An 11945-nucleotide genomic window follows, 5' to 3' on the forward strand; every position below is an offset into this window, starting at 1 on the left:
AATTTTAAACATATTTTTTATGTCTTTGTTAAATAGCATTTAGTTTCCAAATGAATGAAAATATTTGTATTGACAAGTTTTTCAGTTAAAAATTAAATTTAATACATTTTTATTTATTGTATGTGCATGTGTATCCTGTGGCACATGTGTGGAGGTCAGAATGAGTTCTTTCCTTCCATCATGTAGGCCTGGGAACTGAACTGAGTTATCAGGCTTGGTGGCAGATACCTTTACTCACTGAGCTATCTCATGTGCCCCACATTATTTCATTTAGAAAGTGTTTTACTACAGTAAGTATGGATCTGCTTTTAGCTCTGAGGCTAGACACCAGTTATCAATTATTCACCTTCTTACCCTGTTCTTAGAGGGAAAGAATAATGGGAGATTTGGTTAGTAAAGTATCCCTCTGGGAAACCCAGAACAAATGCTTTGATAGCTACCAAAAGTGGAAGACAGCGGTCCTTCAGATTTACACAATCACATGGCTTTCAGCTTTCAACAGCTAACATTTTTTTTCTTTTCTTTTTGAGATAGGGTCTCACTGTGTGTCCTTGGCTGGCCTGGAACTTATTGTGTAGACCAGGCTAGACTTGAACTTACAAAGATCTGTCTGCCTCTGTCTCCCAAGTGCTAGGAATACATGTATGTGCTACCATGCCTAGCTTGATCTGTCTTATTCTCCTGACTTAAGACTTTAGAGACACATATAGGATGCATGTTAAAACCCAAGGAGAGGCCAAGCATGATGATGCACACCTGTGATGCCAGCACTTGGGAGGTGGAAGCAGGAAGATCAGGAATTTAAAGTCATCTTTGGCTGTATAGCAAGTTCAAGGCCAGTCTGGGCTACATGATATGCTATCTCAAAGCTAACCAACCAACCAAACAAAACAAAACATTCATATACTTTATAGAGTACAGATGAGAGAACAGTTTGAGGGCTTCTGGAGAGCCAAGAAGAGATCTCTAGGGATAGTATGTATGGTGTCTATATAAGGCAATTGTTCTTTTGTGTGGCATTGCTGCCCCATTCCTCGGAACCTATTATTGTTTTTTTTTTTTTTTTTTTTTTTTTTTGTCTTTTTGAGATGGGCTCCCTGTAGCCCCAGCTGTCCTGGAACACACTCTGTAGACCAGGCTGGCCTCGAACTCACAAAGATCCATCTGCCTCTGCCTCCCAAGTGCTGGGATTAAAGGCGTGCACCACCACGCCTGGCTATTATTGGCTATTTTAAAAAAATATTTATTATTTTTATTTTATGCGTATGAGTGTTATGCCTGCATGTAGGTAAGTATACTCATGTACAATGCCCGAGGAGGACAGAAGAGGCCGTCGGATCCCTTGAAACTGGAGTTACAGACAGTTGTTGACTACCATGTGGGTGCTGGGATTCGAACCCAGGTCTTCTGCAAGAACAGTCAGTGTTCTTAACCACTGAGCCATCTTTCCAGCCCTCCCTATGATTGGCTCTTAATACTACCCTGCTACCCATAGGGCCACTTGGATGCTCAGGGTGAGTCACTTCAGTGATCTTCACTGAGGCGTGAGAACAGGTCTCCCTGATATATTTTCTCTTTCCCCAGATCGGACCCAGCACAGGCAGCGTCAGTGCAAACTTCCCCCACCTCGCCTTCCTCCTATGTGTGTCAACCCTGCCCCTGGAGGGACCATCTCTCGAGGTAAGGGAGGAGCTTTGCCTCTAGCAACACCTTGGTCCAAGGTCAGTGGGGAGGTAGGTGGAGTGGGAACTCTGGTATCAGGGACATGGGCCTTTGGAACATGAGTCAAGGAGGGTGGGCTTACAGCTGATGGAACTCTAGGGAAAGGAGTACTTGAAAAGGGTTTTTCATGATCCTTGATTACATGGCTTGGTCCCTACAGTCTCCTTTGACCTCTCTGTATGGTCTGGAATAAGTCTTAGGGTCAGTCCAGTTGTTCAACACAAGCATGGAGAATCTTCTAGGCTAGAGGAAATCCTGGGCTCTTGTTTAGAGAAAGCATGTGCTTGTAGCAGGGTCAGAACAGAGTCCTGACTCGGCCTAGTGCCCTCCATCTTGCAGTCTTCATACATGCCCAGCAAATGACTTCCCTGTTTCTCCCCAGCAACTCAAAGCACTTTATTGATTTTAAAGTCTACCTGACACTCCTTTGGCAAGATGGCCTATTCTTTTGATAGGGGAGAATGTCAGAGTACCCAGATGAATGACAGCTCATCAGGGCCAGTAGTCAGAGCCAGTGAAGCATTTTTTCACATAAGCATCTTTCCCCTTTCCTCAGATTGAGGTCTTTTCTAGATCTGCCAAGACCAGCACTCCTGGTAGCCTTTTAGTCTTGACAGTTGCTCTTCCCTGCCTATTTATGTCCCTCTGCATTGTAGAAAGGGCACCACTTTAGGTCATGGAGTCTAGCACATCTGGAAATAGCTTCTCTACTGTGGGTTCTGTCTGTAAAGTGCTTTTGAAGGTCAAAAGCTTAGGAAGGGTATGGGGAGCACAGAGCACCTCAGTTTCTGTGGTCCAGGCAGTTTCTAGTGTACTACCCTCTCACTCCGCCATGGCCCTGACATCCAACAGCAATGTAGTAGAAATATGTACTTCCAGCCCCTCTGACCACTTGACTTAGATAATAAAGAAATGCCATCCCATCCCATTGCCAAAACAAGAGTTGATCGCCCTTTTTTTTTTCTTTCTTAAAATGCCCTGTAACTCGAAAAGGCTGAACGTTAACATTTCCAACATGGCAGGTGAGTGGCTCTGGAGTGTCAGATGTGCTGTGGCTAAGCTTGAAGATGGTTAGTTGGGGTTAACTAGGAGCCAGCTAGGCAAGTGCCTCCTTGAGTGTGCCAAGGATCACATGCTTGTAGGATGGGTAGCTGCCTTGTGCGATAGCCCATAGCTGTTGCATTCTTCTTCCCTAGAGGAAGACTGTCTCTCTGTATAGCTGTCCGTCCAGAGGCATCCGTGGGGTGTGCTTGGTGACTTTCTCTTTTCATCTCTTAGCTAGAAAAAGCAAACATCTTCACCTGTGTTTATGTGACCATTAGGCCTTTCTACCGTGTTTTACTTTTTTTCATTATTTTTTGCAGTGTTGGAAATTGAACTGAGGGTCTCATAAATTGTAGGCAAACACTGTACCATTGAATTATATTCCCAGACTCTTGAGATAGGGTCTTGTTTTTTCTGTTTGTTTGTTTGTGTTGGGTGTTTTTTTTTTTTTTTTTTTTGAGACAGGGTCTCATTGTGGCCCCATCTGGCCTGGAACTCACAGAGATCCATTTGCCTCTGCCCCTGCTGAGATAAAGGTGTATGCCACCAATCCTGGCTCTGAGATGGCATCTTTTTTTTTTTGGTCTTTTTGAAACAGGGTTTCCCTGTAGCCCCAGCTGGCCTGGAGCTTACTAGGTAGCCCAGGCTGGCCTTGAACTCACAGAGATCCGCCTGCCTCTGCCTCCCAAGTGCTGGGACTACAGGCATGCGACCATACCCGGCTCTGAGATGGCATCTTATAGTATTGCCTAGGCTGCCTTTGAATTTCTAGACTCAAGCAGTCCTCTTGCCTTAGCCCCTGAGTAGCTGGGCATACAGACTCTGTAACTGACATACCATGCTGGAGGCTTTGCTGCTTCTGTCCTTAAGAAATGTGAAGGGGCTGGAGAGATGGCTCAGGGGTTAAGAGCACTTCATGTTCTTCCAGAGTACCCAATTTGATTCCCAGCGCCTATATGGCGACTAACACCGGTCCCTAATTCCAATTCCAGAAATGCCCTCTTTTGACTTCCATGGGCACCAGGCTCTCACACGATGTTCTTACGGGGGCAGGGGTGGGGAATGAGGTGTGAAAGCTAGGTGTGAACATGAAAACCTTTAATCCCAGCAATAGGGAGGCAGGAAGATCAGGTGTTTGAGACCAGTCTTGGCTGCATAGTACATGAGAATTTTTCTCCACCCCTATCCCTTGAATAAAGGAGATGTCTGATAAAAATAGTGTCTCTGGTGTTTAAATAAAGTAAATAGCACCCAAAACAATGATCACCTCCTTTCCAAGCCTGTCCCCATACTATTGCCCCTCCTTCCAAGGCAGGAGTGACTAAATCAAGAAACTCACCTAAAAGTGTCATTGTTCATCTCTCCAATCTGCCTAGAACTGAGACATGTAGCCCTAGACAGCATTGTAGGGTAACACTTTCTTCTGCCAGGATTCTAATGCCACACAGCCTGCTCTTTCCTGAGTGTTCCTCATATGGTTTCTTTTTTTTTTTTTTTTGAGACAGGCTCTCACTATGTAGCCCTAGCTGGCCTGGAACTCATGATGTAGACCAGGCTGGTCTTAAACTCACAGAAATTGCCCGTTTCTGCCTTCCAGTTGCTGGGATCAGAGGTGTGCACCACTGTGCCTGGCTCTTCTTGATGTGGCAGTTTACAGTCAAAGTTGTGACTTTTACTTATGGAAGGGAAAAGTATGAGGGCCAGCAACCTAATATAGTGGTTATGGTGCCTTCCTGACCCCTGTAGCTCTTACCTTCTCGTTGCCAGTCAAATTGAACTTAATCATCATTTTGAATATCATTAAGTTGCCACGTGTTGGGCTGAGAAGCCCCCATTTCTTTAGCTGTTCCCTTACAAAGTCCTGTGGTTTTTTCCCCAAAGCCTTAGTTAACTTGGGTTTCTTCCTATTGTCTTTTGGGACTTTTAAAGTTTAGGTTTCTAATCTAGGCGTGGTGGTTCATGCTTATAATCCTATAATCCTAGCACTTGGGAGGCTGAGGCAGAAAGGATTGTTACAAGTTTGAGACATTGTGAGTTCTAGTCTAGTGTAGTCTAGAGAGTAAGACCCTGTCTCAAAAACAGTTTAAGTTCCTAAGCATTTTAAAATTTTTATTTTTTTTTAATTTTATGTATGCGTGTATTGTCTCCATATATGTAAGAGCACCTATGTAGACAATGCCCACACTGGGTCCTCTGGAACTGGAGTTACGAACAATTGTTAGCTGCCATGTGGGTGCTGGGATGTGAACCCCAGTCTTATGCAAAAGCAGCCAGTGTTCTTAACTGCTGAGCCATCTCTCCAGCCCCAAGTTCCTAAAAGTGTCAATCTGTGTATTCATATTCTTTGCACCCTGATTTCATTTAGTGAAGGTGTCATGCCTGATCCAGAAGTGGACAGAAATATCTTGGAGGGCCAGTGAGATGGCTCAGTGGGTAAACGTTCTCGCCATGCAAGCCTGATGACCTGAATTCAATCCCTGGAACCCACCAGTGGAAGGAGAGAACTGATTCCTGAAAATTGTCTTCTTCCATACAAGTGCTATGGTACACGTAAACATGGAAACATTTCATCATGTACATATGTACACACAATAATAATAAATAAAATATATGTATATTTAAAAAAAGAGATCTCTGGGGCTGGAGAGATGGCTTAGTAGTTAAGGGACACTGGTTGTTCTTGCAGAGAACCTGGGTTTTGTTCCCAGCACCCATATGGCAGCTAACAACCATCTGTAACTCCAGTTCCAGGGGATCTGATGCCCTTTTTTGTTCTCCTTGAGCATTGTATGACATGGGTGCACTTACATACTTACAGGCAATACACAAATACACATAAAATAAAAATAATAAAATATTAAAAAAGAGATATCTTGCTGGGCGTGGTGGCGCATGCCTTTAGTCCCAGCACTAGGGAAGCAGAGGCAGGCAGATCTCTGTGGGTTCAAGGCCACCCTGGACTACATAGTGATTTCCATGCTAGCTGAGGCTACAGGGAGACCCTGTCTCAAAAAAGACCAAAAAAAATAAAAAAAAAAAGAAAAGAAAAAGAACAAAAGAGCTATCTCTGAGCCAATAAACCATTAAAAAAATTTTTTTTTGGTCTTTTTGAGGCAGGGTCTCCCTGTGGCCCCAGCTGGCCTTGAACTTGCTTTGTAGATCAGCCTGGCCTTGAACTCATAAGAGATCCGCCTGCCTCTGCCTCCCAAGTTCTGGGTTTAAAGGTGTGCACCACCACATCTGACCTCATTTTTTTTTTTTTTTTAACGTCTTTTTGAGACAGGGTCTCCTTGTAGCCCCAGCTGTCCTGGAACCCACTATGTAGACCAGGCTGGCCTTGAACTCACAAAGATCCCCCTGCCTCTGCCTCCCAAGTGCTGGGATTAAAGGCGTGCGCCACCATGCCCAGCCTGTGACCTCATTTTTTAATTTATTGAGACAAGGGTTTTGTTTGGTGCCTCAGACTAGCCTCAAACTAGTGATCCTCCTGCCTCAGCCCCCAGAATCCTGGGATAACAGGCCTGTGCCTTCATGCCTGGCTTAGTAAACCCTTCTGTTTTCAAAACGCTCTTCCTTTTTCATAGGCAAAGGAAACAACTTTCCTCCCCTGACCCCAAAAATGTGAAGAAGTCTTCATATTGATGAAAGGTGGGGAGCATATCTGATCCCCCCTTATTTTATTCAAAGGTTCTCTATAATGACAATCCCCAACTTTCTGGGCGGGAGTCCTATGATAAATATTCCAGATTTTGTATATCATGTTTTTTCTCTTGCAGTTAACTCTTCCATGAGAGCATGAAAGCAACAGCTGTGTTCTACTAAAACTTTCTTATAGTGCTGGGCATGGTGGCCACGCCTTTAATTCCAGCACTCTGGAGGCAGAGGTCAGGCTCTGAGTGAGGCAAACTCAGGTGAGTTTGAGGCCAGTCTGGGTCTGCATAGTGAGTTCCAGGCCAGCCAGGGCTACATAATGAGACCATGTCTCAAAACAAAACAAAAACTTCCTTGTAGGGCTTGAGATAAACCTTAGTTTTTAACAGTATTTTCCTAGCATACATGAAACCTTGGGTTCAAGCTCCAACACTGAATAAATCAGGTGTGGTGGCACTCGAGGATCAGTAGGTCAATATCATTGTTGGTTACATAGCAAGTTCAGGGCAAGCCTGGGATACATGAGAGCCTATCTCAAACAACAACCTCAAAACCTTAAAATAACCACTGTTAACTGCAACTGGTCTGCAGTCTGTACTTTTCCAACCCCTCTTCTAAACATTTGTAGAGCTCATAGAATTAGAAAGGTTCCAGAAGCTGTTCTAAAGTGCTACCTTGGTTTTACAAGATCAGTAGGGTTTTTGGAGGTAAAATATTTGCTCAGGGTGACTCTAGCTGTTAGAACACATCTTTATTTGTATGAGTGCTTTGCATGCATGTATATAAATGTACCTGTGTCATGCAATGCCTGTGGCAGCCAGAGGAGGGCATCCGATCCCCTGAAACTGGAATTAGAGATGATGCTTAGCCTCCATGTGGGTGCTGGGAACCAAACCTGCATCCTCTGCAAAGCAGCAGTGCTTTTAACCACCAGGCCATCTCTCCAGCCTCTACTTGATTATTTATTTATTTATTTGTTTATTTTTTGTCTTTTTGAGACAGGGTCTCCCTGTAGCCCCAGCTGTCCTGGAACTCACTATGTAGACCAGGGTGGCATGTGCCACCATGCCCGGCCGTAATTTATTATTTTTATTTTTTGTGATACTGCATACTAAACCCATGGCCTCATGCAAGCTATGCAAGCACTATACCACTGAGCTGTATCCACACCCCTTTTAGTTTTTTGAAACAGTATCTTACTCTTTTTTCCTAGGCTGGTCTTGAACTCTTAATAATCCTCCAGTCTCCCAAGTGATGGAATTGTAGGCATGAGCTACCATGCCTAGCTTGATGTTTTTATTTAAGCATAAAATTTTTATTTTTTCATTTATATTTTATGTGTATGAGTGTTATGCCTACGTGTGTGTAAGTGCACCTGTGTCATGCAGTGTCCATAGAGGACAGAGAAGGTGTTGGATCCCCTGGAACTGGAGTCATGGATGGTTCTTAGCTGCCATGTGGGTGCTGGGATTTGAACCCAGATCTTCTGCAAGAACAACCAGTGCTCCTAACCACTGAGCCATCTTTCCAGCCCCTTAAACATAAAATTTCGAGCATCTGTTCAAAATATGTTTTCTGAAAATAAAGAAAACGGGTCAGGTGGGGTGGTGTATGCCTTTAGTCCCAGCACGTAGGAGACAAGGCAGGTGGATCCCTGTAAAATTGAGGCTAGCGTGGTCTACATAATGAGTTCCAGGCTAGCTGGAGCTACATGGAGACCCTGTTGAGAGAGAGAGAGAGAGAGAGAGGAGAGAGAGAATATGGTATAGCAAATGCCCATGTTCCTGTCACCAAGGTTGGACAGTTAACAATTCATGACAAATTTTGCTTTGTGTATATTCTTCATTCTGCCTCTTTGGAAACAAATCTAAGATTTCATGCATTTCTTTAAGCTGTGTGCTAAGTGGCTGTTAGAGCAGAGTACAAAACTGGAGGTAGCTGGGCATGGTGGCGCACTCCTTTAGTCCCAGCACTTGGGAGGCAGAGGCAGGTGGATCTCTGTGAGTTCAAGGCCAGACTGATCTACATAGTGAGTTTCAGGCCAGCTGGGGCTATAGGGAAACCCTGTCTCAAAAAAGACCAAAAAACCAAAAACCTAAAACAAAACAACAAAAACTGAGTGGGTCATGATGGACCCAGGTCAGCATTCCAGGTGGGGGTCTCTTCGCTCCCTCCCTTTTCTTTTCTTTTCTTTTCTTTTCTTTTCTTTTCTTTTCTTTCTTTTCTTTTCTTTCAGTGGGGTCTCCCTGTAGCCCCAGTTGGCCTTGAACTCACAGAAATCTGCCTGCCTTTGCCTCTGCTTCCCAAGTACTGGGATTGAAGGTGTCTGCCACCAGGTCTGGCTCAACTTTTTTAAGACAGATTTTTGTGTGTATGAGTGTTTTTTGCCTGCATGAATGTAGGTGCACCATGTATGTTAAATATCCACAGAGGCCAGAAGAGAGGTTGTTAAATCACCTGGAACTGGAGTTATAGACACTTGTTACCTGCCATTTGGGTGCTGGGAAGAGAACTTGGGTCCTATCCAAGAGCAGCCAGTGCTCTTAACTGCTGAGCCATCTTTCCAACCTCTTTTTCAACTTTGAGACACCACAATTTTCAAAGTATTTTTTAACCACTGTTGCCCTTCCCTGGCTTGGTAAACTTCTGGATTCTTTTGAAGAAATTTGGACTTTCTACAGTCTTTGAGAACCATTCCTGAAGCTGGTTGGTTATCTAGATTTTCGGCAAAGCAACAAGCCACACTGCCAGATGAAAACCCTTGGGGAATCATGTGCCCTAATGTGGATCTGGTCAGAGGGTTTCTCCTGTGACAATTCCCATTTTGGCCTCAAACATGCTATGAAGCAGGGATGACTAATCCTCCTGTCTCCACTTCTGTTTTTTTTTTTTGATAATTATTTTTATGTGTATGAGTGTATTGCCTGCATGCGTGTAAATGCACCCGTGTTGTGCAAGTGCAGTGCCCGTGGAGGGTGTCAGATTCCCCTGGAACTGGAGTTACAGATGGTTTTTAGCCACCACATGGTGCTGGGGAGCAAACCCAGGTCCTCTGCAAGAACAACCAGTGCTCTAACCACTGATCCATCTCTCCAGAGATCCACCTGCCTCTGCCTCCTGAGTGCTGGGATTAAAGGTGTGGTTCTGTCTCCACTTCTTAAGTGCTGGGGTTACAGGCATGTTCCTACTATGGCTGGTTTATACAGTGCTGGGTGTCAAGCCCAGGGATTCATACTTGCTAGGTAAGCACTGCCAATTGAGCTGCATCCATTCCAGATCTGTTTTTAAAAAATTTTTTTATTATAGCTGGGCGTGGTGGTGCACGCTTGTAGTCCCAGCACTTGGGAGGCAGAGACAGAGGCAGGGGGATCTCTGTGAGTTCAAGGCCAGCCTGGTCTTCATAGTGAGTTCCAGGACAGCTGGGGCTACAGGGAGACCCTGCTTCAAAAAAAAAAAGTACTGGGTTCAGTCCTGTGCTGGATAGCTTTAGTGTCAACTTGACACAGCTGGGTTGAGGGAGCCTTTTTTTTCTTATTTAAAAAATTTTTATGTGTATGAGTATATTGCTTGCATATATGTAAGTGTACCCATATCATGCAATGCCTGAGGAGGTCAAAAGAGGGCGTCGGATCCCCTGGAACAGGAGTTAAGATGGTTGTTAGCCACCATGTGGGTGCTGGGAATCAAACCCAGGTCTTCTGCAAGAGCGGTAAGTGCTCTTAATCAGGAGCCATCTCTCCAGCCTCGTTTTTTGTTTTTGAGACAGTCTCCTTATCTAGCCCTGGTTAGCCTGGAACTTGTTCTAGATTAGGCTGACCTGGAATGTGCAGCACCCTTCCTGCTTCTTCCTTCTTAGTGCTGAGATTACAGGCATGCATTACCACTACTGGCTAGTAATATGTTTTAACAGGCTCTCAGGGAATTATTGGAGTCATAGCTAGAATTATAAAACAGAAATCTCTTCTTAGTATATCCTTGTCTAAACTGCAAACCTCTGACCATGTTTCTAAACAGTCCAAGGTCCTGAGCCTCTGATGTCTCTCCCTGCTAACTACCTGCAGATTGTTTGATTCACTACTCCTCAAAGCTGTAAATCTCAGGAGAGGAATAAAATTCAGGCATAATAGTTTGGAGGTGGAATTTCAAACAAGTGAGCAACCGCAGAATTAGACTCTTACTATGGGGCCAGCTCAGTTCTTGTCAGTGTCCAAAAGTAGGTGTTTTCACTCTTAACTCCAGCCCAGGGGATTAAGTTAAGAAGTCTTCTCCATTCTTCAGGTTTACTTTTCAAATCTTTGAGGTGCCCAGTTTAGGAATTATCTACCCCTCAAGTCAGTCACTGCAAAGCAACTTGTGACGAATTTACCAGCTTGGAGGGGACTTAGCTCATTTCCTTGAATGAACATTGGACAAATGCCTAGCACTATTTTCTAAAAACATCCCATTCCCTTTCCTGCTTGAGATTTCTATGCCCAGGCTATGGTTTCGATTTCCTGGTGGGTGAATCTATTCATAGGAGGCCCCCGCCACCCCCATGGGTCGGCATTCCAGGTCGATTCCAGTTCTGCACCAAGTCCCCCAGGCCGGAAGGGGGCGCACGGCGCTCCATCCTCGAAGCTCCTGTCACGGTCTAGGGGCCGCGGGGGGCTGCTGGGAGCGCGATGGCGGCCGCCAGGAGGCTCATGGCGCTGGCTGCCGGCGTCTCTCCGCGCCTGCGGCCACCGGATCCCCGAGCTTCCGGGAGATCGGGACGCTCTCGCGCCCTCTCATCAAACTTCGTCAGCCCTGAGGGTACCCAGGAGGCTGCTGAGGCCGAGTCAGAGGTGGCCCCTGGCGAGCCCTGGGAAGGCGACGGAAGCATGGTGAATGGTGAGGACAGTGTCGGGGCGGAGCGGCCGCGACGCCCTTGACTGGGGAAGGCGAGCGAGGGACGCGGGACCCGGGCGGACCTGTCAGGCAGAGCTCTCTCCTTGAATTTGGTGTAGACCCTCTATAGCTGCGTGCTGCGACCCTGCTGGTGGAAAGGCCAACGTGGCTTGGGTCCGCTCAAACCCCAGCACAACTGCACCTGGCAGACCTGGAGGGGTGGGAAAACCACTTAAATGTTCTACTTATGTTAGGTAGGTGGCAGCAGGGTTAAGCCCCGTTACTTATCCTACATATCCCTAAATACGCGTGGAGTTTCAGAATCTCAAATAGAGAGACAGTGACTGTAGTGTGACTGCATCCTGTGGCTCCTTGACTAGTGCCGAGAATGGAACTGCTGAAAACATCCCTGGCCGTTAAGGATAGGTAGAGTGACCTCACTGGTCTTCACCTGTCTTGTAGAACTGTGTACATCTGTGGGTCTACTGGGTCTACTTAAAGCAAGGGACACATAAGCCGGGTGTGGTGGTACATGCCTTTAATCCCAGTACTGGGGAGGCAGAGGCAGGCGGATCTTTGTGAATTCAAGGCCAGCCTGGTCTACATAGCAAGTTCCAGGAGAGCTGGGGCTACAGGGAGACCCTGTCTCAAAAAGACAAAAA

The 11945-nt window shown here is 45.6% G+C and overlaps 1 protein-coding gene across 5 annotated transcripts in view; it reads left to right on the top strand.

Moving 5' to 3' along the window:
- Nucleotides 1-11945, top strand: part of Dhx30 (DExH-box helicase 30) — a 49546-nt gene that overhangs the window by 10920 nt on the left and 26681 nt on the right. Inside the window, exons 2-3 of one of the 5 annotated variants that reach the window (XM_008830779.2) lie at nt 1585-1680; nt 2716-2744. In XM_008830779.2, the coding sequence (XP_008829001.1) occupies nt 2738-2744 (7 nt within the window). In that variant the 5' untranslated portion in view covers nt 1585-1680; nt 2716-2737. Of the gene's footprint in view, nt 1-1584; nt 1681-2715; nt 2745-6661; nt 6678-11026; nt 11287-11344; nt 11538-11945 lie in introns of those variants that run through there. The other 4 variants (XM_008830772.2, XM_017797511.2, XM_008830763.1 and 1 more) reach the window with 4 other exon arrangements.

The sequence above is a fragment of the Nannospalax galili genome, unplaced genomic scaffold (assembly GCF_000622305.1).
Source record: "Nannospalax galili isolate Female #2095 unplaced genomic scaffold, S.galili_v1.0 scaffold1050, whole genome shotgun sequence".
In the NCBI taxonomy this organism is placed as follows: domain Eukaryota; kingdom Metazoa; phylum Chordata; class Mammalia; order Rodentia; family Spalacidae; genus Nannospalax; species Nannospalax galili.